Source organism: Dendrobates tinctorius, unplaced genomic scaffold (genome assembly GCF_039654945.1).
Source record: "Dendrobates tinctorius isolate UK_male_01 unplaced genomic scaffold, ASM3965494v1 ptg000016l, whole genome shotgun sequence".
In the NCBI taxonomy this organism is placed as follows: domain Eukaryota; kingdom Metazoa; phylum Chordata; class Amphibia; order Anura; family Dendrobatidae; genus Dendrobates; species Dendrobates tinctorius.
In genome coordinates, this window is record NW_027361684.1 from 89,044,655 (window position 1) to 89,072,229 (window position 27,575).

The 27,575-nt window shown below is 42.5% G+C and overlaps 1 protein-coding gene across 10 annotated transcripts in view; it reads right to left on the minus strand.

Annotated features, from left to right (window-relative positions):
- Window positions 1-27,575, minus strand: part of CASK (calcium/calmodulin dependent serine protein kinase) — a 417,331-nt gene that overhangs the window by 36,225 nt on the left and 353,531 nt on the right. For 6 of the 10 annotated variants that reach the window (XM_073566047.1, XM_073566042.1, XM_073566046.1 and 3 more), the window contains 3 exons: window positions 20,230-20,265; window positions 18,527-18,723; window positions 5,444-5,559 (listed from right to left, as the gene is read on the minus strand). In XM_073566047.1, coding sequence (XP_073422148.1) covers window positions 5,444-5,559; window positions 18,527-18,723; window positions 20,230-20,265 — 349 coding nt within the window. The remainder of the gene's footprint in view (window positions 1-5,443; window positions 5,560-18,526; window positions 18,724-20,229; window positions 20,266-27,575) is intronic. The other 4 variants (XM_073566045.1, XM_073566050.1, XM_073566049.1 and 1 more) reach the window with 1 other exon arrangement.

Sequence of the window (27,575 nt, forward strand, 5' to 3'; positions counted from 1 at the left end):
AAGCCACGGCCACTACAAGTAGACGGAGCAGCTAGGCGAGTGAGTACCTCCTGCTGCTGGCAGCAGCCGCAGACACCGATAACCGCTGATAGGTGGGGGTGCCAGGTGTCGGACCCCAGCCGATGAGATATTGATCACTATCCTAAGGATAGGTCATCAATGTAATAATAGTGGACAACCTCTAAAGCATAATGGTCCAATAAGCTCCGACAGGGTGAAAGTGATGACCAGTACATTTCAGCCCCTGACTATGCAGAGACATAAGTCTCTCCTGTTAGTGGCACATCAGTGATACAAACAACACACATTTAGGACATATTGTGATAACCAATAAAAAAAAAAATTTGCTCAAGTGGGTACGATAAATTCACTAAAACTGACTTGAAAGCAGCCCTCTAGTACAAGGACATGAAACGGCAGCATACACTTCTGCAGAAGTCACACCACCTAATTCCGATGTCTGGTTTCTCATATTCCTGTTCTGACATGACAAACACATACACAATATATCCTATGGGCATGTGCACACGTTCGTTTTCTATATATAATGTATATAGCTTTTTTTCTTGAGGACAAATTGTCTGCAAACTTTTTCTTTTTTTTTAATTTTGCCACTGTTGCAGAGATATTAGAACTCAAAGTATTGACATAGAATGAGTCAAATTTTGTTAAGTCCAAGTGGGCGTGATCAAGCAGCAACTCGTACAGTACACACCCACTTGGGCTTAACTAAAGTTAACTCATTAGGTGCCAAATACTGTGTTTATAAATTTTGCCTCTCTATTGTGGCGATATTAAATGATACAAAAATGTTTTATCCTTCTCACTATTACATCGTGTCTCCAGTTCAAACATGAAAAATATAGTGAAAGGTCCTCTGAGGCCATGTTCACATGAGAAGCATGTGGTGCTTTTTTTCTGCACCAATTAGATAAATTAGGATACTTGGATTTTTCTTTGTGTTTGAGCGTATTTTTTCTTACATTTTTCTTGCTTTTTTATGTCATGTTTCATATAAAACTGCTTTGTTTTGGAGACAAGCAAATACTTAACCTTCAGAAAACTTCATATACGTCATATAGTTTCCGTTCCAAAAATTCACTGAAAAAAGTCATGTGTTTTTACTTACGTATTTTCCTCATCTCACTTAAGGTCTATTGGAAAAATGTGCAAATAAAATGCTTAATGACCGCACAATGCAAATACACTGCAGAAAAAACGCCCCAAATGCTCATCATGGGAACTTTTCATTTTAAAGGTCATGTAAGTTAAAAAAAAAGATTAGATAATCTCATCTCCATTTACATTAAATCAGATCTGTCAGCTAAATAGCTAAAATTTGACAATTGTGCAATTTGGCTTTGGGAAGCCCTATATACCACTTGAGTCCGGGATAACCATGAGCACTCCCGCCATCCTGTGTATACCTCCTCACTGCAGGGACTGATGGAGGAATGCACTCACACCGGACTCGCACTATACAGTGGGGAAAAAAAGTATTTAGTCAGTCAGCAATAGTGCAAGTTCCACCACTTAAAAAGATGAGAGGCGTCTGTAATTTACATCATAGGTAGACCTCAACTATGGGAGACAAACTGAGAAAAAAAATCCAGAAAATCACATTGTCTGGTTTTTTTTCATTTTATTTGCATATTATGGTGGAAAATAAGTATTTGGTCAGAAACAAGCAATCAAGATTTCTGGCTCTCACAGACCTGTAACTTCTTCTTTAAGAGTCTCCTCTTTCCTCCACTCATTACCTGTAGTAATGGCACCTGTTTAAACTTGGTATCAGTATAAAAAGACACCTGTGCACACCCTCAAACAGTCTGACTCCAAACTCCACTATGGTGAAGACCAAAGAGCTGTCAAAGGACACCAGAAACAAAATTGTAGCCCTGCACCAGGCTGGGAAGACTGAATCTGCAATAGCCAACCAGCTTGGAGTGAAGAAATCAACTGTGGGAGCAATAATTAGAAAATGGAAGACATACAAGACCACTGATAATCTCCCTCGATCTGGTGCTCCATGCAAAATCCCACCCCGTGGGGTCAGAATGATCACAAGAACGGTGAGCAAAAATCCCAGAACCACGCGGGGGGACCTAGTGAATGAACTGCAGAGAGCTGGGACCAATGTAACAAGGCCTACCATAAGTAACACACTACACCACCATGGACTCAGATCCTGCAGTGCCAGACGTGTCCCACTGCTTAAGCCTGTACATGTCCGGGCCCGTCTGAAGTTTGCTAGAGAGCATTTGGATGATCCAGAGGAGTTTTGGGAGAATGTCCTATGGTCTGATGAAACCAAACTGGAACTGTTTGGTAGAAACACAACTTGTCGTGTTTGGAGGAAAAAGAATACTGAGTTGCATCCATCAAACACCATACCTACTGTAAAGCATGGTGGTGGAAACATCATGCTTTGGGGCTGTTTCTCTGCAAAGGGGCCAGGACGACTGATCCGGGTACATGAAAGAATGAATGGGGCCATGTATCGTGAGATTTTGAGTGCAAACATCCTTCCATCAGCAAGGGCATTGAAGATGAAACGTGGCTGGGTCTTTCAACATGACAATGATCCAAAGCACACCGCCAGGGCAACGAAGGAGTGGCTTCGTAAGAAGCATTTCAAGGTCCTGGAGTGGCCTAGCCAGTCTCCAGATCTCAACCCTATAGAAAACCTTTGGACGGAGTTGAAAGTCCGTGTTGCCAAGCGAAAAGCCAAAAACATCACTGCTCTAGAGGAGATCTGCATGGAGGAATGGGCCAACATACCAACAACAGTGTGTGGCAACCTTGTGAAGACTTACAGAAAACGTTTGACCTCTGTCATTGCCAACAAAGGATATATCACAAAGTATTGAGATGAAATTTTGTTTCTGACCAAATACTTATTTTCCACCATAATATGCAAATAAAATGAAAAAAAAAACAGACAATGTGATTTTCTGGATTTTTTTTTCTCAGTTTGTCTCCCATAGTTGAGGTCTACCTATGATGTAAATTACAGACGCCTCTCATCTTTTTAAGTGGTGGAACTTGCACTATTGCTGACTGACTAAATACTTTTTTTCCCCACTGTATGTCCAGGGCATGCCTTCAGCGCTCAACTAGACCAACGACACTTGGTTCTAGCTGGAATATGCTGGCTGCACACATATCAGCTTCAACGCAAGCACTTATGATATGTCTACGGAATATTATTGTGGCTAGCTCAATATTCATAAAAAAACATTCCAGTAACACAAAAAAATATTCAGAATTGAGAGTCCTCAGTGGTTGATACCTTTTAATGGCTAACTGAAAAGAGGGTAACACATTGCAAGCTTTCCAGACTACTCAGGTCTCTTCATCAGGCATTGTCAATGTGTTACTATCTTTTCAGTTAGCCATTAAAAGGTATCAACCACTGAATATTCTTCTATCTACTGGCTAACAAGCTACAAAGATATATATCTTTCCAGTAACACATACACTTGTGACAAGGAAGAAAAATCTTGATTATCAGAACGACATTATGCGAATAACCAAACTAATTTATACAGTAAGGTAAACATTAAAGACATTTCTCCTTAGAATGGGCCGTAAGTCTGCGATTAACAGGGGGTCAGACCCACTCCCGTGCAGTTTTCAGCTTTCTGCTGATTGATGGAGAATTCGGCAGGACAGTATGTTTGTGTGGATATCAGGATAAATGTGTGACAGGGATATATATGTAACAAACAGAAAATCGGCTGTACTCAGTTATTAGCAATTTAATAGTGAAAATCATCACATGATCAATAAGCATCGATGACAAGTTTTGCCCAGCCTGTCTAACACTAGAGAACCTAGGCACATGGGGTGCTATTATCTGTAAGCAATTCTCAAACTTAATAGGAAAAAAAAGAAAAACCGAAGAATTTGACAAGAGAGACTTTTGGCTGAATGATGCTGTGTAGCCTCATTGTGAACGGCATTTTTATTCATTTGCAAGAATCACTGCACATTTAAAATTAAAAAAAATGGAGCAGTGAGACGGACTCCTTACAGAACCAATGATTTCTCATTAAAGAAATAACTGTCTTCACCAAGTCCTAATAGGCCATGTAATACCAAAGTGTTACAAATGAATAGATTTCTCTTAGATGAGGTATTCACATTGCAGCATAAAAGCTCATCTTTCTCTGTGGTGCGTCACCCTGTGTAAACAGGATTAGTGCTGACGAGAACAATGACAGCCTATGAGAACTGGGCGATCTAGTACAGATCACATATCACGCATTCTAGAATGCTGTATATAAATCTCCAATGCGCTGTACATAACACAAAAGAGACCGTTCATTATACCCACCTACGCCACGGTCCGGTGAGGATTTTGTCTTAATACGGCGCTTCCTCGCTTCTTACAATTGACGTTCTCCTTCCCTGTATCATGTGGATGATGTGTCCTGCGTCATCCACACAGTGTTCTCTGTCGCGCTCCAGCCCCTTGTGCACTTCTTTGTCCTGCCAAGGGCAGATCAAAGCACTGTAAAGTGGGGTAAAGGGCAAAGAGCTCCGGCACATGAGCACTACAATACTTCGCTCTGTCGTCGGCATGAAGCCAGGAAGGAGAACCGGGAGCGCAAGAAGAGAGGAGGCGCCAGATCAAGACCAGTGATATCAATCGCACCGGACCGTGGCGTAGGTGGATAGAAAATATTTTTTGTGTTCTGTACAGCAAATTGGGGACTTAGATACAACATTCTAGAATGCTGTATATTGGGGTGTACAGGTTCTGCTCCCTTTATGATCAGGAGCGAGAACCTATTCATGAGGGAAAAAAAAAATCAGCAGTGATGTGCATTTAGCAGTAGTGAATCATTCACATTAGGCCTCGTTCAGAAGTTTGTGTTTTAGGCACTTGTTCTGTGTTTCTATTGAGAGAACACGTACCCTTTTATAATTGATGGGGCTGTTCACATTTCCGTGTTTTTTTGTTTGTTTTTTTAAATCAACTTGAGTGACCAAAAAAAACAAAACAAAACAAAACAAAAAAAACACATTGAAATGATAAACATTTTCCTGAGCCAAAACTTACCTATTCAAGTCTATGGAACCATAAAAAAAAAATTTGCACTTCGATGACATCATTGTGGTGACAGATATTCACTTACCATTTCATATAAGAATCTAGGAAACATCCATCAGTTTTTTTTCTTTTGCATAAAAAATAAAACTCTGATAAAAACACTGATTGTAAGAATGGATACACTGATCAAATGACAGAAAATCTTATGTACCACGTTGATGAAAATTGATCAGAAACAAAATGTAGGGTTGAAAGAGGCCTTACTGTATATAACAGAAATCAAAGCGCGCAGCCCCTTGGCTTCAGATCAGCAGTCACTTAGAATATAATGATTGGTGATAGACATTCTGTACTCTGTAAATACTTTGCGCTGACATTTCATACCTGCGTTGTGCTTTGCCAGATACTTGTCTTTATACTGCTTTTTTTTCTTGCCGAACCACGTACAGCTGGCCTGCTGCTCCTGCTTGGTCTTTTCCATAGCAATGCAGGCAACACGCCTAAACATGGCAACACAACACGTTATTCCCAAGCAAAAATAAAAGCAGCATCCCTGGTCATACAATCAATGTGTCTTAACACAACCACGCATATGTAATGTTACAGCATTTATTTTTCTTGGTCTGAAAAATATTAACCCCTTAACCCCCAAGGGTGGTTTGCACGTTCATGACCAGGCCAATTTTACAATTCTGACCACTGTCCCTTTATGAGGTAATAACTCTGAAACACTTCCATGGATCCCGGTGACTCTGACATTGTTTTTTCGTGACATATTGTACTTCACGTTAGTGGTAAAATTTCATTCATATAACTTGCGTTTGTGAAAAAAATGGAAATTTGGCGAAAATTTCGCAATTTTCCAACTTTGAATTTTTATGCCCTTAGATCACAGAGATACGGCACACAAAAAACTTAAGTAACATTTCCCACATGTTTACTTTACATCAGCACAATTTTGGAACCAACATTTTTTTTTTGTTAGGAAGTTATAATGGTTAAAATTTGACCAGTGATTTCTCATTTTTACAACACCATTTTATTTTTATTGACCACATCACATTTGAAGCCACTTCAAAATACCCAAAATTGACACCATTCTAAAAACTGCACCCCTCAAGGTGCTCAAAACCACATTCAAGAAGTTTATTAACCCTTCTGGTGCTTCACAGGAATTTTTTGAATATTTTAAAAAATTATTTAAAAAAAAAAAATGAACTTTTTTTTTTTTTTTTCACAAAAAAAATAATTCAGGTTCAATTTTTTTTATTTTACCAAGGGTAAAAGGAGAAATTGGACTGGAAAAGTTATTGTGCAATTTGTCCTGAGTACGCTGATACCTGATATGTGGGGGGGAACCACTTTCGGCGCATGGCAGAGCTCAGAAGGGAAAGAGCGCCGTTTGACTTTTTCAATGCAAAATTGGCTGGAATTCTGATCGGACGCCATGTCACGTTTGGAGAGCCCCTGATGTACCTAAACAGTGGAAACCCCCCACAAGTGACCCCATTTTGGAAACTAGACACCCCAAGGAACTTATTTAGATATGTGGCGAGAACTTTGAACCCACAAGGGCTTCACAGAAGTTTATAACGTACAGCCGTACAATTATAAAATCATATTTTTTCCACAAAAATGATCTTTTCATCCTCAATTCTTACCCTTGGGAAAGTAACAGGACCCTAAAAGTTATTGTGCAATTTGTCCCGAGTACGCTGATACCCCATATGTGGGGGTAAACCACTAATTGGGCGCATGGCAGAGCTCGGAAGGGAAGCAGCGCCATTTGACTTTTTTGGCTGGTATTGAGATCGGACACCATGTCACGTTTGGAAAGCCCCTGATGTACCTAAACAGTGGAATCCCCCCACAAGTGACCCCATTTTGGAAACTAGACCCCCTAAGGAACATATCTAGATGTGTGGTGAGCACTTTGAACTCCCCCAGTGCTTTACAGAAGTTTATAACGCCCGGGCGTGAAAATAAAAAAATCGTATTTTTTCCACAAACATGATCATTTAGTCCCCATTTTTTTTATTTTCCCAAGGGTACCAGGAGAAAATGGACCACAAAAGTTGTTGTCCAATTTGTCCTGAGTACCCTGATACCCCATATGTGGGAGAAAACTACTGTATGGGCACGCGTCGGGGCTCGGAAGGGAAGTAGTGACGTTTTGGAATGCAGACTTTGATTGAATGGTCTGCGGGTGTCATGTTGCCTTTGGAGAGCCCCTGATGTACCTAAACAGTGGAAACCCCCCACCAATGACACCATTTTGGAAACTAGACCCCCTAAGGAACTTATCTAGATGTGTGGTGAGCACTTTGAACCCCCAAGGGCTTCACAGAAGTTTATAACGCCAGGGCGTGAAAATAAAAAAAATCATTTTTTTCCCACAAAAATGATATTTTTGCCCCCAATTTTTTATTTTCCTAAGGGCAACAGAAGAAATAGGACCCCAAAAGTTGTTTTGGAATTTGTCCTGAGTAGGCTGATACCCCATATGAGGGGGTAAAACACTGTTTGGGCGCATGGCAGAGCTTGGAAGGGAAGGAGAACATTTGACTTTTTCAACGCAGAATTGGCTGGAATTGAGATCAGACGCCATGTTGCGTTTGGAGAGCACCTCTTGACGTTTTTATTGGTATCATGTTCGGGCACATGACATTTTTTGATCGCTTTTTATTCCGATTTTTGGGACGCAGAATGAACAAAAGCCAGCGTTTCATGAATTTCTTTTGGGGGGTGCGTTTACACCGTTCCGCGTGCGGTAAAATTGAAAGCCTTTTTATTCTTCGGGTCAGTACGGTTACAGCGATACCTGATTTATATCTTTTTTTATGTTTTGGTGCTTTTATGCAATAAAAACAATTTTATATAAAAAATAATTATTTTTTTCATTGCTTTATTCTGCGAGCTATAACTTTATTTTTTTGCTGATGATGCTGTATGGTGGATCGTTTTTTGCGGGACAAGATGACGTTTTCAGCGGTACCATGGATATTTATATGCGTCTTTTTGATCGCGCGTTATTACACTTTTTGTTCGGCGTTATGATAAATCATTTTTTGCTTCGTTTTTTGTTTTTATTTTTTAAGGGGTTCGCTAAAGGGGTTAACTAATAGGACAGTTTTATAGGGCAGGTCATTACGGACGCGGCGATACCAAATATGTGTACTTTTATTGTTTTTTTTTTATTTCCAAAAAATGAATTAGGGAATATTTTTTTTTTTTTTAATTTATTTAGCGATTTTTTAAAAATTATTTTTACACTTTTTTTTTTTTTTACTTTATTAGGTTGTCCCAGGGGGGACATCACTGTCCTGTGACAGGTCGCTGATCTGTCACATCACAGATCACTGTGACAGATCAGCAATCTGTCACAGGCAGTGTGCAGGTTTCCTCCTTGCCTGCGCTTTGCAGGCACTGAGGAAGCCAGCTCCCTGCAGGCCCCCGAAGGTCCCCTTCGCCATCTTGGATCCGGGGACCTGCAGGGAAAGAGCCCCCCGCAGCAGCACTACACATTGCGCTGCTGTGGGGGGTTCAGGGAAGCAAGGAGGGAGCCCCGTCCCTGCCGATGCTTCCCTTTAACCACCGGTACACCGCGATCGTGTTTGATTGCGGTGTGCAAGGGGTTACCGTGTTGGGGGCGGTCCGTGACCGCCACTGACACATTGTGCCGGGTTTCAGCTGTGATAATCAGCTGACACCCGGCCGCGATCAGCGGCGCTCACCACGTGGGCGCCGCTGATCGCTGTGACGTACTATCCCGTCCCGGGGAATTAAGTCCCAGGGAACATGGACGGGATAGTACGTCACATGACAGAAAGGGGTTAAACAAAAAACAAAACAAAACACAATTTCTAACTAATCACTGGAATATATTTTAGCAGACTCTGCCATACACTGCGAGGGAACGCTGTTGTCCTATAATTAATTTACGACACTTGTTAGTTCATGCAAAATGTAACGGGATTTATTATATATAAAAATAAATGAACAGCTTGTGACTATATATTGCAGATACATGCTTTTGCTACTTGCTATGACGCTTGATGGCATTTTGATTTGTCTGAACATCCATCTTATATGTCCAGTGCTGGTAACAAGCAGCCACTCCTAGTGGCGGCCAGCATATACCAGAAATTACACTGCATAAAAAAGGTACCAAACCTGTGTGACCATACACAGTGAACACCATGAGCGGTGTTGTCCGGGAAATTAAGAAAATAAAACTACATTATACATAAAAACACAGTGTTCTATACAGTTGTGGCCAAACGTATTGACACCCCAGCAATTCTGTCAGATAATACTCAGTTTCTTCCTGAAAATGATTGCAAACACAAATTCTTTGGTATTATTATCTTCATTTAATTTGTCTTAAATGAAAAAACACAAAAGAGAATGAAGCAAAAAGAAAAACATTGATCATTTCACACAAAACTCCAAAAATGGGCCAGACAAAAGTATTGGCACCCTCAGCCTAATACTTGGTTGCACAACCTTTAGCCAAAATAACTGCGACCAACCGCTTCCGGTAACCATCAATGAGTTTCTTACAATGCTCTGCTGGAATTTTAGACCATTCTTCTTTGGCAAACTGCTCCAGGTCCCTGATATTAGAAGGGTGCCTTCTCCAAACTGCCATTTTTAGATCTCTCCACAGGTGTTCTATGGGATTCAGGTCTGGACTCATTGCTGGCCACCTTAGAAGTCTCCAGTGCTTTCTCTCAAACCATTTTCTAGTGCTTTTTGAAGTGTGTTTTGGGTCATTGTCCTGCTGGAAGACCCATGACCTCTGAGGGAGACCCAGCTTTCTCACACTGGGCCCTACAGTATGCTGCAAAATTTGTTGGTAGTCTTCTGACTTCATAATGCCATGCACATGGTCAAGCAGTCCAGGGCCAGAGGCAGCAAAGCAACCCCAAAACATCAGGGAACCTCCACCATGTTTGACTGTAGGGACCATGTTCTTTTCTTTGAATGCCTCTTTTTTTTCTCCTGTAAACTCTATGTTGATGCCTTTGCCCAAAAAGCTCTACTTTTGTCTCATCTGACCAGAGAACATTCTTCTAAAACGTTTTAGGCTTTTTCAGGTAAGTTTTGGCAAACTCCAGCCTGGCTTTTTTATGTCTCGGGGTAAGAAGTGGGGTCTTCCTGGGTCTCCTATCATACAGTCCCTTTTCATTCAGATGCTGACGGATAGTACGGGTTGACACTGTTGCACCCTCGGACTGCAGGGCAGCTTGAACTTGTTTGGATGTTAGTCGAGGTTCTTTATCCAACATCCGCACAATCTTGCATTGAAATCTCTTGTCAATTTTTCTTTTCCGTCCACATCTAGGGAGGTTAGCCACAGTGCCATGGGCTTTTAACTTCTTGATGACACTGCGCACAGTAGACACAGGAACATTCAGTGAAAAAAAGTTTTTTATAGTTCCAGCACACGATGTGAAAAAATTAAGAAAAGCCTTTAGATGGGGATGGATCCACTCCGTGCACCAAGATTATGGAAAGGAGGACTGGGCAGGCTGAACCAGGTGAGCTGAAGATCTATCCTACATTGTTTGTTATTGTTACTGACAGGAACATTCAGGTCTTTGGAGATGGACTTGTAGCCTTGAGATTGCTCATGCTTCCTCACAAATTTGGTTTCTCAAGTCCTCAGACAGTTCTTTGGTCTTCTTTCTTTTCTCCATGCTCAATGTGGTACACACAAGGACACAGGACAGAGGTTGGGTCAATTTTAATCCATGTTAACTGGCTGCAAGTGTGATTTAGTTATTGCCAACACCTGTTAGGTGCCACAGGTAAGTTACAGGTGCTGTTAATTACACAAATTAGAGAAGCATCACATGATTTTTCTAACAGTGCCAATACTTTTGTCCCCCTATTTTTTATGTTTGGTGTGGAATTATATCCAATTTGGCTTTAGGACAATTCTTTTTGTGTTTTTTCATTTAAGACAAATTAAATGAAGATAATACCAAAGAATTTGTGTTTGCAATCATTTTCAGGAAGAAACGGAGTATTATCTGACAGAATTGTAGGGGTGTCAATACCTTTGGCCACAACTGTAAATCCCATTAATTTGCTGATTTTCTTTATTTCTTGGACAACCTATTTAGCTAGCTAGACATTCCGAGACGATATGAAAAAAAAAAACAAAGCAAACAAAAACCAGGGGAAGACAAAACAAGAATGTAACAATATCTAGAGGCATGAGTAACCTTTTAAATCATTCCAATTGAAATGTTGTTATATTTTGCCTAACCTGAGTAAAATGTCTATGGGAGCGTGGACAACCTTTTCAATATAGTAGTATATTGCTCAAATCCAATCTACATTTTCAACCAATTCAAAAGTGCTTTGTAATGTCCAAGATAGAGGCGATTCTCACAAAATTAGAATATCATCAAAAAGTTAATTTATTTCAGTTCTTCAATAAAAAAAAGTGAAACTCATTGTATAGAGGCATTACAAACAGAGTTATCTATTTCAAGGGTTTATTTCTGTTAATGTTGATGATTACAGCCAATGAAAACCCAAAAGTCATTATCCCAGTAAATTAGAATACTTTATAACACCAGCTTGAAAAATGATTTTAAAATCCGAAATGTTGGCCTACTGAAATGTATGTTCAGTACATTCACTCAGTAATTGGTCGGGGCTCCTTCTGCATCAATTACTGCATCAATGCAGCGTAGTATGGAGGTGATCAGCCTGTGGCACTGCTGAGGTGTTATGGAAGCCCAGGTTGCTATGATAGCAGCTGTCAGCTCGTCTGCATTGCTGGATCTGGTGTCTCTCATCTTCCTCTTTATATACCCCATTCTCTATGGAGTTAAGGTTAGGAGAGTTTGCTGGCCAATCAAGCACAGTGATACTGTTGTCTGTAAACCAGGTATTGGTACTTTTGGCAGTGTGGACAGGTGGCAAGTCCTGCTGGAGAATGAAATCTCCATCTCCAAAAAGCTGACTTTGGTCTTGATAAAACACAGTGGACCTACACCAGCAGATGGACATGGCTCAACAACCATCACTGATTGTGGAAACTTCACACTAGACCTCAAGCAGCTTGGATTGCGGCCTCTCCACTTATCCACCAGACTCTGGGACCTTAATTTACAAATGAAATGCAAAATTTACTTTCATCTGAAAACAACACCTTGGACCACTGAGCAACAGTCCAGTTCTTTTTCACCTTGGCCCAGGTAAGACACTTCTGGCGTTGTCTATTGGTCCTGAGTGGCTTGACACAAGAAATGTGACACTTGTAGCCCATGTCCTGGATACGTCTGTGTGTGGTGGCTCTTGAAGCAATGACTCCAGCAGCAGTCCACTCCTTGTCAATCTCCCCCAAATTTTTGAATGGTCTTTTATTAACAATCCTTTCAAGGCTGTAGTTATCACAGTTGTTTGTGCACCTTTATCTACCACAATTTTCCCTCCACTCATCTGTCAAGTCAGAAGTCTTCCCTATGATTGTAGAGCCTACTGAAACAGACTTCGGAAACTTTTTAAATGCTTAGGAAGCCTTTGCAGGTGTTTTTTTTCGTTAATTATTCTAATTTACTGAGATAATGACTATTGGGTTTTCATTGGCTGTAAGCCATAATCCTCAACATTAACAGAAATAAACACTTGAAATAGATCACTCTGTTTGTAATGACTATATGAGTTTCACTTTTTTGTATTGAAGAACTGAAATAAATTAACTTTTTGATGATATTCTAACATTGTGAAAAGCACCTGTAATGACTAACCATGACCAATATAGTATCACAGGGAATCAGAAATGTCTATTGGTTGGATGCAATTCTTTTTGCACGATCAGACTATCTGTGCAGAGTGAGCTGTCAGAGTGCCATGCTTACAGATGTCTCTCACTGTGCACAGACACTCCGGAAAATCAAAGAAAACTGGAGGCTCGAGGGAGGAATAAAGTTCATGTTCTCCCAGTAGTCGCACTTTCATAAAGGCTGCCAGGTAGCATTGTAACACTACTGACCTGAAGAGTAAACCTATACCTCCATGTTAACAGTGCTGAGGACATGACACATTCCTTTTAAATTCACGTGTCCACTTCTGTGGTGGAAGTGCATCTTTTAGTTGTGCACCATACCCTTTTAATTTCAGTGGGACCCTAAATTCGCAGGTTAAACTAGTCTGGATTTGATTTGTTACATTTCGGCATCAAAAATGCACATAAAACTGCATAAGTAAAATATGTGAAGAGTTTGATGCAGAAATGCTGTGGATTTCAGTTTGGAAAGCCTTGCATAAAACCTACATCAAATGCAGCCTAAGGGTATGTGCCCACGTTGCGGATTTGACCTTGTGGATCTGCAGCAGCTTCTCCTGCAGTGCCCAGTACCATTATATTCAATGTAAAATAAAATAAAAAACACTGGGCACATGCTGCGGAAATTTCAGCGCAGATTTGCTGCGGTTTTGAATCAGCAGCATGTCAATTCTTTGTGCGGATTCCGCTGTTTTTACACCTCTTCCATTATAGGAATCTGCAGGTGTAAAAACGCAGGCGAAATCCGCACAAAAACTGCAGAAAATCCGCAGGTAAAATGCAGGTCATTTTACCTGCGTATTTAGCAAACTCTGCGCAGAAAAATCTGCAGCAGAATCCGCAACGTGTGCACATTCCCTAAAAGTTAGAATGGATGACTCAAGGGGAAAAACTTGAACATGGACAATGCTGTATATATAACCTAGACTGCATGTGGCAGTAACATTTTTTAATGTTATCTCTATAGATAACATCTATGTAAAAAAAACCCTTAAGGTATGTGCCCACGTAGTGTTTTAAAACGAACAGTGAAAAACGGACTCCTTCCCAGAAATCACGCGTTTTTTTCCGTGCGATTTCACCGCGATTCTGTTCGCGATTTTGCCGCGATTTTCTCAAGCACTTTCCAAGCGATTTGAAGCATCGCTTGGAAAGTGATTGACAGGTTGGTCACACTCGTCAAACATAGTGTTTGACAGGTGTGAGCAGCTTTTTACTATTGAGGCCGCCTATGCGGCATCAATAGTAAAAGATAGAATGTTAAAAATGATAAAAAAAAAAAATCGGTGTATATTTACCTTCCGACGTCCCGCGCTGCCATCCCGGGCCTCAGCGTTCCCAGTAATGCCTTGCGAGACCTGTGATGACGTTGGTCTCGCGTTACTATAGCGATCTCGCGAGACCGCTAGAGTCACGCGAGACTACATCATCACAGGAACGCTGTGGCCCGGGATGGCAGCGCGGGACGTCGGAAGGTAAATACACCCCGATTTTTATTTTTATTTATTCTTTTTTTTTTTACAGGGGTATGGTACCCAGGGCCTGGAGGACAGTCTCCTCTCCTCCACACCGTGGGTACCATCCGCACATGAGACGCTTAACTTCCCGCATGGTGGGCATAGCCACATGCGGGAAGTAAGCGATTCTCATGCATTCCTATGGGTGCAGAATCGCGGCAATTCTTTGCGATTCCGCACAAAAGAATGATCATGCTGCGATTTTTTCTGCGATGCGATTCCGCCGTGGAAAAAAGCGCAGCATTAGCACAGCATGTGCGGAATGCCATTGGAATGCATGGGGGGCGTTCTGTACACGATTTTTAAACGTTTTCGCGCCGAAAATCACGGCAAAAACGCTTAAAAATCGCATCTCTGGCTGCAGATAAACAATGAACAGTTTATAAAAATATTAATGTTAACCCATTATAATGACCGGAGCTTTTTTCCATATTTCGTTCCTCTTCTTTCCAGAGCCATAACTTTTTTATTTTTCCATCAATATGGCCACGTGAGGGCTTATTTTTTGCGGGACAAGTTGTACTTTTGAACGACCCCATTGGTTTTACGATGTCGTGTACTACAAAACGGGAAAAAAATTCCAAGTTCGGTGAAATTGCAAAAAAGCGCAATCCCACACTTTTTTGTCTTTTTTGCTAGGTTCACTAAATGCTAAAACTGTCCTGCCACTATGATTCTCCAGGTTATTACGAGTTCATAGACACCAAACATGTCTAGGTTCTCTTTTCTCTAAGTGGTGAAAAAAAAAATCCAAAATTTGTTAAAAAAAAAAAAAAAAAAAGTGGCGCCATTTTCCGATACCCGTAGCATCTCCACTATTCGTGATGTCGGTTCAGGTGAGGGCTTATTTTTTGTGCGCCGAGCTGACGTTTTTAATGATACCACATTTGTGCAGATATAATCTTTTGATGGTCCGTTATTGCATTTTAATGCAATGTCGCCGCGACCAAAAAAAAACCCCCGTAATTCTGGCGTTTTGATTTTTTTCTCGCTATGCCGTTTAGCGATCAGGTTAATCCTTTTTTATTGATAGTTCGGGCGATTCTGAACGTAGCGATACCAAATATGTGTAGGTTTGATTATTTCTATGGTTTTATTTTTATTTTGACGAAAGGGGGGTGATTTAAAGTTATGTTTTTTTTTTTTAAATATTTTTGAACACTTTCTTTTTTACTTTTAGAATGCTTCAATATCATCTATAGGAGGCTAGAAGCTGCCATAGCACGTTCGGCTCTGCTACATAGAGGCGATGCATAGATCACCTCTATGTAGTAGGATTACAGCATTGCTATGAGCGCCGACCACAGGGTGGCGCTCATAGTAATCTGCCATCAACAACCATAGAGGTCTCAAGGAGACCTCTGGTTGTCATGGCAACACGTCACGTGACGGGGTCGGCGTTGCGCTCATTTCCGGCCGTGCGCCGGAAGCTCTAGTTAAATGCCCGCTGTCAGCGTTTGACAGCGGGATTTAACTAGTTAAAAGACGCGGGCAGATCGCGATTGCAGGCACATTTCAGCTGTTTTAAACAGCTGACATATCACGGCTTTGAGGTGGGTCTCACCTCAAAGCGGGAGATACTGACGGCAGTCAGCGGTCAGTAAGGGGTTAAGGAGACGATATACAAGGCACTGTTCAGTGGTGAAGCAGGATATTTATGTAACAATTTATAGTGTAGTTGCATCAGCTTAACTGTGCTAAACAAGTGGAATAATGATCAAAATATACGCCCACAAGCTGATAGCTCACAAGCTATGCACTTTAAATGGAAATTGCACGAATGCCATTACCTTGCTGCCTTCAAAAGGACAAACCATATATTTTGTGCCTTAAAATTAGTTTTACCCGGTTTCCCGGGAGATGCTGGAAATACAGCAATTAGATCATCATAAAAGTAAATCTGCCCCAGCAGATGAATGTTTACCACACAACGGCATCGTAAACACTGTAATAAAAGCCAGGCTTACTTCAGCTGACTAGAATTTTCATTGAAAAGGGGAATTTAAAAGCAGGAATGTGAACGGATGCAATAAATATTTAAAGAGGACCTTTTACCAGTGTGAGCACATTATGGTCATAGAATAGCGGCTGCAGAGCTGAATAAAACGGTTCATTTTTTTATATTTCTCTTCTTTGTTGCGGAGATATTAGCTTGGAAAGTTTAAGCTACAATTTAGGCTATGGCCAAAGGGGAGTTAGTAGAGATTTTTCTCTAGGGGCTTGTACTACTTCTGCTGCTGCATGAGGCTGACCAATCCGAGGCCGGCATCAACACACAGGGGAAAGAAGAACACACCCCCATGTTAACTTAGAACTTTTCCTGTGTGAGATATGGAACGATTGATTACTAACACTTTCAGCTTTCATCTCCCAGGAATATGTGAGGGGAAGGGCAGAATAGCAGGGATTACAATAGCAACTCTATCACAGTGCTGTTGAGGTGTTAGTAATGAGGCAAAGCTCTAAAACAAATTACATTTTATTCACCTCTGCAGCCACTATTACATGATATAATCAGTGTAACATGTTCAAACTGGTGAAAGGTCCGCTTTAAGAATTGACAGAATCAATAGCCAAATCAGTTCTCATACTTTGCACTGACGAGGGCCAATAGCCCGAAACACCGTGTCTGCAAATGGAGATTCTGATTTGGCTTTTATCCTAAGTCATATTACAAGACTCGTTAAAGGGTTGATTGTGACTTGTAGGATCGCTACTACCAACAGGTGGCGCTATAGAGTTCAAGTCCTCTTTCTCTCTGAAGAGGCAATTTGCATATATAATTAAAGGGGTATTCTTATTTTATTAACTTGCCCTAGTTAAATAGCATACAATTAGACAAGTTTGCAATAGACTTGCTTTATCTGCTGTCATTCTCTTGATGTGAGAGCTTTCATCTTACTGCTGGTTTCCAAGGAGACTGACCATCAGAACCTGATGCACAGTAGTAGTGTTAACTCTCGGGATCCCAGCACCCTTCCTGTCAGCTGCTGATCAGTTATCAGTCTTGTAAAGTTATTAAAAGGGTAATCCAGGGAGATGAAAAATAAATATTGTATTGTCTCTGCCCTCCAACTATAAAGATGAGCTGTTCCCATGCACTTGTATTATCTTTACAACACTTATCCATGTGATAAGAGCTGCTCCTCACTGCTCACCCCTCTGGGACATTAAATCACACACTTGTGTACAGCCCCCCCACTGTGACCAACAGCCAGCCCGAGAAAAGGGGGCTTGGTAATGACTTCTGTTATCTGAAGAAACCGGTATTATCAGGAGACTGGCCGATAGTAACAGCATGGATCTGCACAATGCTGTAATGTCCCAGACAGAAGGGTGAGCAGTGCAGTGAAGAGCAGCTCCTGTCACACCTGCTCCGTGATAATGTCTCCTCCCTGTTTGCAGTCTGAGGTGAGGGTGTGTGGCAGGAATGTCTCCTTCACTGCAAGGCTACTAACAGGGAGCAGGCCATGCCCCCAAAACACCCCCTCACCTTGGACTGCATACAGGGAGAATGCACGGAAGCATTTTAATTAGGTCATTTACTTCTTAAGGCACTGAGCCAGATTATGGTCAATTTCTTTTTGTATTGCCCTGTATTTAAAGTATGATAAGCGTATACACTGTAAGTTTGCATTTTGGAGGATAGTATTTTTCCCACATGTTATATGGGTATGCTGTTGTATTTTGATATGCATCAATGCTTTTTATATATCTGAGAGACCTATATATGTATGCACTGAAGCACTTTAGTCACTAAAAAAAAAAAAAAAAAAAAGGCACTGAGCCAAATCATTTTACATATTTACGGTCAGCTCTTTTTTGTCACTGCCCTATATATTTAAAAGTTTTTTTTTACTTGAGAAATGTGTTTCTTTATCCTGGGTTTTCTATTACAATGAAATGATTTAATGGATAAAAAAAATTATTTCCGCTGCGTCTCTGGTTGTCATGAGGCACCTGTTTTTTTTAATTATTTTTTCACATGTTTTGCTAAATTTTTGAATAAAAATATTGTGATTTTTCAAGTATAACTCCTTTTTCTGAATTTTCTTGAATCTGGATTATGTATTACATACGTTGATACAGAGTTTTTGATTGTGTGGTTAAACAGATTATGGACTAATATGTTTGTCGACTTACCACTCTTGTAGCTCAGGAGAAGGAATAAGTCCGGCAGTACCATTTTTTGCATTTTCCAGTTTGCCTTGCCACCAGTTGTGGTCATCTTTACTAATAATTTGAATAATGTCTCCAACTCTAAACCTGATGCCAGCTTCTTTACAGGGTATTAGGTCATCCTTTGCTGGATCATATTCGAATTGTGCTCTTACATATATCTAGAAAATAATATAAAAGTATACTTTATAGCTAAAGAAATAAATATTGAAACGTTGATAGGGAGCATAGCAAAATATTAAAATGATAAATGACCAGACAAGAAATGGTTACTAGATCACACAAAAATGAAGCATTTGCAGAGCAAAGCATGCAAGGAGAATGGAGAAGTTTACAAGTGATGAATATGAATACCTTGTACATAAGACTTGTAAGGCTTTTGAGGTTACTGATTAATTCAGGTTAGAGCCATTACTTTATTACTGAGTTTTATTTTTTCATTTCCTATTTCCAAGATTCATTCTAAGCTACAACTCTAAAATAAATTAAAAAAAATTGTGACACCATTCACTTTACTATATAGTGTAATGAAAAACGAAGTTAAAACCCTTCAGCGTGGAGCGATATGGTGAAAAAACACCCCGAAATTCTGTCACTTTTCAGTTTTCGATGTGCAGTAAGTGTTATTTGGCAATATTCTTCAGGGCAGTACGATTACAGCAATACCAAATTTGTGAAATTTAAAAAAAATTCAGAAATTGTCCAATTTAAAAAAAAATAAATAAATTGGAAATTGTAGAAAAAAAAAAAAAAAAAAAAGGTTTTGTTGCCGCGTATTGATTGTCACCAAGATACATCAATTCTGGTGTTTGTTTTCTTTTCCCTTTCACCATTTAGAGTATGGGTACATTTTATATTTTTATGGATAAGGACTAGCACGGGCACGGCAAAATCAAATGTATAATTTTTTTTTTCATTTTCTCGTAGAACATTTGACTAAATTTTTAGCCCCTTTACTCTACTGATCTACTATGATGTTTAATCTTCCGCTGGGCTTCATAAGTTCACCAAATGCCAGTAACAGGGGGACTTTGCAAATTGGAAGCAGAGGAAACAATGAGTACCAGAACACTCAGAATGGGAAAGCATTGCATACCTATACTACCGTGACAAGGAAGTCACAAAATATCCACCCAAGTCTGATATTTGGCAACTTCCTCGTGGTGTTTTAGGCGTCACAAAGCAACTCCATTCCCTTGTCTAGCACAGTACTGTAGTATTGGCACCGAGCCAACTTCAGTTACAAGGGCTGATGTAACTAAAGTTGCCGTATAGGCCTAGCCTTGATACGGCGTTGAGCGTTTGAGAGCAGCATTTAATTGGTTAAACATCAGAAATTGGTTGCTGCTGTTAAAAAATGGTACCGGTTGGATAACACAACCTACACCCGCCCAGTATGAAGCGGACTTCTAGGGTTGCGGAGCCTGGTTGCTGTTAACACATTCTAATTTTTACATTGTCACCAGTCACATTTTAGTCAATGATATTTTCTTTTTAATCACTCCCTCATCTTTAGTTCTAATGCCGCCTCCTTTGTCTGAAGGAACCAGAAGTCTGATATATAAGGCAAGATTAATGATAGCCTAAACATTAACAAATATGACGGCAACACGAACATGGATTTATTAGGGGGAGAGCAACAAGTCACACAAAGAAAATCTATTCACCTGTCGTCCTTTTGTTTGAGTAGTTGATGGTATGTCCTGCAGAACAAAGTCAACCCAGAAGACATTTGCATTGTATTAACAGTTTGCACTCTTACAAGAAAACATTAGCAGTTTGAATGTAGGTGTAATAAATAAGGGTTACACACATAAGAAAACAACAAAACAAGCTCAAAATGTTTAGCTGAAGCCTAAAGAAGCAGAAAATGTTAAGCCTAGGAACAATGCTTAGCAAAAGAAAAGAAAATTTATTCATCGGCATCTTCAACACAAATGCATTGGTAAAATAATATCAAGTGTGAGGTCAGTGCTTGTGTGTAACACTAATGGAAATCGCTTGTTTTTAAAGGGGTTCACTCGCACTGCCAAGCTTTTTCCATATGCCTTAATAAAGGGGAGGTTCAACCTGCCTTCATATTTGAAGGAGGGCCATTCTTCGGAATCACCACCAGATAACACTACAAAGGCCGTTATGCGGGAAGTGCCTTGCTGGCATAAAGTGGTTAAAGGGGATATCCGTGACATTTTTATACTTAAAAAAAAAAAAACAAGTAGTTGCTAACAGAGGTAACTACCTGTCTTCTGTACCTGGCGTCAGTCACTGACCGCTCCTGCTAGAGTTTCAGCTCATCCCTATGAACAGAGCAGCAGTTTCTCTTCCTGTTGACAAGCGGGGACAACTAGTGTCATGCTGATTGACAGCTGGCTTCCACCAATTAGGCAGCAGAGATACAGCTGTCAATCAGCAGGACAGCACTAGTCCCACCATGTCAACAGGAAGAGAAACTGCTGCTCTGTTGACAGAGAGTAGCTGAATCTCTGGCAGAAGCAGGTGATGCTTGGCGCCAGGTACAACAGACAAGTAGTTGCCTCTGTTAGAAACTACATGCTTTTTTGTGTTAAAGGGAACCGGTCACCTGTTCTGGCCGCTATAAGATGCGGCCTCTGCCTATCAGGGCTTATCTGCAGCATTCTACACGGCTGTAGATAAGCCCCCGGTCTGACCTGAAAGATAAAAAAAATAAGTTTTATTATACTCACCCGGGGGGGGGGGGACGGTCTGGTCCGATGGGTGTCGCAGGTCTGGGTCTGGCACCTCCCATCTTCTCGCAATGCTGTCCTCCTGCTTGCTTCACGGCCGTCATCGCGCTCCTGAGCAGGCATATTTCTCTGCCCTGCTGAGGGCAGAGCAATGTACTGCAGTGAACAGGCGCTGGGCCTCTCTGACTTTTTCCAGCACCTGCGCACTGCAGTACTATGCTCTGCCCTCAACAGGGCAGATAAGTACGCCCGCGCAGGAGCACAATGCCAGGGAGCGATGAAGAAGCAGGAGGATGGCATTACAAGAAGATGGGAGGCGTTGGACACAGACCTGCGACACCCATCGGACCGCACCGGACCATCCCCCACCCCGGGTGAGTATAATAAAACTTATTTTTCTTCTCTTTCAGGTCAGATCGGGGGTTTATGTACAACATTATAGAATGTTGTAGATAAGCCCTGAAAGGCAGTGGCCGCATCTTATAGCGGCCAAAACAGGTGACAGGTTCCCGTTAAAGTCCCAGATTTCCACTTTCGGAATGGGTCCCGGGCGATCAGTTGATTGCCTTGAGGGATGCATTTTAAACTCTCTCTGATGAGATGGCAAATTTTCTTAAAGAGGTTATTACTGTAAAATATATAGACCTATAAAGAGAGAACGGCACTCAGGAATAGTTTGGTTGTTGGTGCTCAAGTCGGGTATCCAACCCATCAATCAAAAATGACAAAAATCTTGGCACTCAATATGTGAAATATTCAGACACTTTTATTTTGTGCATCCAGACAGAAAGGTTTAAACATTTTTGGTCCAGCATAGGACCTTCATCAGAAAAGTATTAAGTTACGTACCGGTAACGGTATTTTTCGGAAGCCCATAACAGCACCACGAGAGAGGGGATCCGCCCTTTAGGAACAGGAAACCTACAGATACAAAAAGGGCGGCACCTCTCCCACGCATCAGTTGGATTACAGAGCTTGAGAGGCTACCATGGTTAGTACACAACATATAATATATACAACCTATCTACCCTATTTACCAGAAATATTTTTATACCATCTCCCACATACAGTAAACTGTGGACAATCATCTAAAGGAGTGCACCCCTATATGTGAACAAGGGAGGGAACTAAGGGTGCTGTCATGGGCTTCCGAAAAATACCGTTACCGGTACGTAACTTAATACTTTATTCGGACTCCCATGATAGCACCACGAGAGAATTACAGAGATGTAAACTAATTTAGGGAGGGACTACAGCCTGCAGCACCCTTAGCCCAAAGGTGAGATCTGAGGAGGCACCCATGTCTAACCGGTAGTGGTTAAAAAAGGTGGAAGGAGATGACCAGGTGGCCGCCTTACATATCTGATCAATTGACACTCCAGATCTTTCTGCCCAAGATGATGCCATGGCACGAGTGGAATGCGCCCTCAGGTTTTGCGGAGCCGGACCTCCACCTGCTGTGTAGGCAAGAGAGATAGCCTCCCTAATCCACCTTGCTAATGTGCGTTTCGATACCCTACAACCTTTCCTGGGACCTTGGAAGGATAGGAATAATGCATTCTCCTTCTTCCAAGGATCCGTGGCTGCTAAATATTTCAGTAAGCATCTCCTAATATCTAATGCCTGAAGTTTTTGCTCCTTAGGGTTGATCGGATTAGGGAGGAAGGAAGGCAGAACTATCTCTTGTGTCCTATGAAATTGTGATGCTACCTTGGGAAGGTATGCTGGATCTGGCCTTAGGATTACTCTATCCTGTAAGAACTCTGTGTAAGGGGGCAATCTGGAAAGTGCCTGTATGTCGCTCACTCTACGTGCGGATGTTATCGCTACTAGAAATGCTGCCTTAAGAGATATAATCTTTAATGAGGCAGAATCCAAAGGTTCAAACGGACTTTCTGTCATGGCTGTAAGGACTAAGTTTAAGTCCCAAGGCACACATCTGTCTTTGTGTATGGGTCTCGATCTAGCCGCTGCTTTGATGAACCTTGCTACCCAATAGTTATTGGCAATATCACATGCAAACAAGGCTCCTAAGGCTGAAACCTGTACTTTTAATGTATTTGTGGAGAGACCCAATTCGAGACCCTTCTGGAGAAACTCCAGAATATGTTTCGTGGGAATTCCGTCTCTGACATCAAACTGAAAGGTGGACAGGAATCGCTTCCAGGTCCTAGCATAGATGTTAGTGGTAGTCAGTTTTCTGCTAAATAGGAGGGTATCAATTAAATTCTTGGAGAACCCTCTATGCTTTAATAGTGTCCTCTCAAACACCACGCCGTCAAATGGAGTCCCGCTACTTGCGGGTGGCTGACTGGCCCCTGGTAGAGGAGATCCGGAAGGTTTGGCAGTACCCAGGGATCGCATACCGACATGGTCCTCAACCATGCGAACCAGGTCCTCCTGGGCCAGAATGGGGCAATTAATATGACTCTTGCCCGATCTTCCCTGATCTTCCTTACTACCAGAGGTAGAAGATTTAATGGTGGGAAGGCGTATGCCAGAGAAAAGTTCCATCTTATCAGGAGGGCATCCACTGCCAGTGGATTTTCCCTGGGATTCAGAGAGCAGAACGATTTTTCTTTTCTGTTTTCTCTGGTGGCAAAGAGGTCTACCTCTGGCTGACCCCATCTGCTGACAATTTTGTCTCTTTTGATCTCTCGACGAGCGTCTGAACATGTAGCCCGTACCTCTTCTCCTTCTATCTTCCCATCTGGGACGGTCTCTAATAGGCAAAGAATTGCGCCTTCTCCCCTGACCGAATCTCCTTCTACCAAATGGACGTCGGTAGGACGCAGACCAGAGATTTGGGAATTTTTTCTTGTCGTCCCCAGCTTTCTCAAGCAGTTCGTCCAGGGCTGCGCCGAACAAATATTCACCTTCACACGGAATAGCACAGAGCTTCGCCCTGGACTGAATGTCCCCCTGCCAGCACTTCAGCCACAGGGCTCTACGATCCGCATTAGAAAGACCTGCTGCCCTGGCGGCCATTCTTACTGCATCCGCTGAGGCATCTGGTAAGAATGCTGCTCCCTCTTGGATTGTTGGTAGGGCCCCAAGAATTGTTTGCCTCGATGTACCCTGTTTTAATTGTGACTCCAACTGGTCCAACCAGACCATCATGGACCTGGCCGTGCATGTTGATGCCACTGCTGGTCTTAAGGACCCGGCAGCCATTTCCCAGGTATTCTTAAGGAAGGTATCTGCCCTCCTGTCTAGGGGATCTTTAAGGGATCCCATGTCCTCAAAGGGTAGCGAGGATCTTTTCGATGCCTTTGCAATGGCTGCATCTAATTTGGGGGCCTTGTCCCAAGTATTCACTGCCGGATCGTCGAAGGGATATCTGCGTTTGAGGGCTGGTGGTAGCGACCCTCTCTTATCCGGTTTTTTCCACTCTCTGTGTATCAGATCCTGGATCTTCTGATTTAATGGGAAGACTCTACGCTTCCTCTGCTCCAGGCCCCCGAACATGACATCCTGCATGGATAACTGGGGCTTAGGCTCCTCTACTTCCATTGTCCCTCTGACTGCTTTGACCAGCTTGTCTACTCGGTCAAGTGGCAGACAAAACCGCCCAGATTCCTCTTCTCCTGAGGAGGACGAGGGAGATGAAGCCTGGGAGTCTCTACTTCTCCTCCATTCTGCCGAGGAATCGGACTCCACCGGGACCCCACCCCTTGGACTTTCCGGCTGGGACAAAGACTTTAGGGTTTCCCTCATTTCTGCCCTGACTATGTCCCTTAAACTCGCCGCTACCGCGGGCGACTCTTCTGCCACTGTCTGCTGAATACAGGGGGGGGCACAATTTTTGGGGGCATGAGTCAGGTAATGGGCATGCACAGAGTGCGCATTCCCTGTGTTTAGTTTTACTTGTAGCCTTCTTCCCCTAGAATAAAAAACACAGAAGGGGGGTCCCGTCACTGAGTGAACTTTCACGAAGATCACTTACCAGTGCCACAATCAAGTACCGGAGAATGAGGGGGATTCTTCTCAGTCGATGCTCCTTGCCTAGAGGAGCTTTTATGACTGGATTGGTCACTTCGTCCCGCACGATCCTTACTGTCACGGGACTCTTTCTTTTTCTGCTTGACCTGCCGAAGGTCATCCAGGGGCGGCAGTGATGCTTGTCGCTGTTGCCGCCGTTGCTGCTGCCGCTGCTGCTCCTGATCGCTCTCCATTACTGTTCGCAATAATGTGGCAAAGGCAAGGCACCCTGCCAGGGTCCTGCCTATATACCCCTCCTCCGGACAGCAGTATTCCTGCCGCGCCCTTCCCCCCTTAATAGGGCTCCCTTCCCCAGCTGGCGCCGCACCTGGCCGGAGAGCCGACGCTCATCGGCGTTTTCGATGGGCGCCGCCATCTTGGTTTTCTCGCGCCTGCGCAGTAGCGCCGCTGACCCGGAAGCGCATCCTCCGCCCGCCCCCTGACGTCACCGCGACCCCGACGTGACCGGAAGTCAAGCGGGACGCCCGGGCGCTCCAGAATGTAGCGCTCCCCGGTCTCAGCACCCCGCAGCGCGCCGGCCCCCGATACCACCGCACTTGCGCCGCCGGAGCCGGGAGCCCCCGGGGGGGCATACTCACCTGCGGCGGCCTTACCCTGGAGACGGACCTCCTCCGGACGCCGCTCCCTGCTGCTTACGCCACCGCCGTGCCACCCATCCTGGGCCACCGTGGCATCCTCCAGGAGCTCCGCACCAGTCCGAGGTAGGAGACCCCCTCGCTACCTGTCTCGGCCGGCCGGCCTGGGATCCGGTTCTCTGTAGGATCCCGTCCCCTCAGGAACAGGAAACCAACTGATGCGTGGGAGAGGTGCCGCCCTTTTTGTATCTGTAGGTTTCCTGTTCCTGAAGGGCGGATCCCCTCTCTCGTGGTGCTGTCATGGGAGTCCGAATAAAATCTCGTTTACTGAAATAAATAAATCCTTGCAATGGTAGCGAAAAGAAGGACAAAGTAGAGAGTCTGGATGGCCAGTGGAAATGTTAAATGGCTGGCGTCTGGAAAGCGTATGTGGACTGAGCCGTCCAAAATTAGAACAGGCAGCTGTACAGCGTAGGGCTTCAGAAAAGGGACCTCTAGGGTCACTAAAATAAGGAGTGAAGACAGCGCTGATAGCAGTGGGTATACAACCTCTAGAATTGAATTGCGCTGGTGAAGCCCTCGTCTGTGGTCTGGCTGCCCCGTGTGGAAGACGTCTAGAGGTCCCTTTTCTGAAGCCCTACGCTGTACAGCTGCCTGTTCTAATTTTGGACGGCTCAGTCCACATACGCTTTCCAGACGCCAGCCATTTAACATTTCCACTGGCCATCTAGACTCTCTACTTTGTCCTTCTTTTCGCTACCATTGCAAGGATTTATTTATTTCAGTAAACGAGATTTTTCTGATGAAGGTCCTATGAAGGTCCTATGCTGGACCGAAAACGTTTAAACCTTTCTGTCTGGATGCACAAAATAAAAGTGTCTGAATATTTCACATATTGAGTGCCAAGATTTTTGTCATTTTTGTAAAATATATAGAGGTTGGTTTAAGAGACTAACTGATGTAAGTTATATCAGATGCAGTGTAGCAAAAAGTAATTATTATTTTGGAGAAGAGTGTTCCATTACCAATGCTCAATTCTTAGACTAAAATAAAAAAGGCCATTTTAGATTTGACGTTTAATAGTAGATGGGTTTTTTTGCCACTAGAAATACTTTTGAACAGAAAAAAAAGCCAACATGCAAAATTTCCAGCTAAGCTGGAACAAATAAAATATTGCTAAACATGGGAATTTGCCTAAAAAGCTGTGTCTACAGCAGCTGCGGCGGCTCTCACTGCGCCATAGAGCAAGCAATTTGTGTTAAAGATGTTCCAGAGAAAGGTGTAAAGGACTGAGTGCCATAATGCACAATGACATATTGCAGCTTCAATTAGCCCCGGTACCACCGGAGAGAGTAACATGACAGGCCAAGCTCATGTTATGCAGAATGTGCAGGTAACACAGCAGAGGGCACACCAATTCATTAACGGAGATAGCGGAAACTACATTCTGGGTCCAGAGTGGTTTTACTACATCTAGTTTGGAGGGGAAGCTAATCGCTTTTGTACCAATTCACTAGCCACTAATGACGCAATGCCTTATAGCCTCCGTGAGGTCAGAAGTTTCTTGTAAATTAAATCGCTATATTTCAGTAGATGTAGTTATAGACGAAAACAAAAGTGATCACAGAAAAGACGGCAAAATAAAATTACCCTGCAAAGACTTACCAAAGTCTAAATGAAAGAAGAGGGGAAAACAAATACATCTCCAACACAATTTAAAAAGTCATGTTA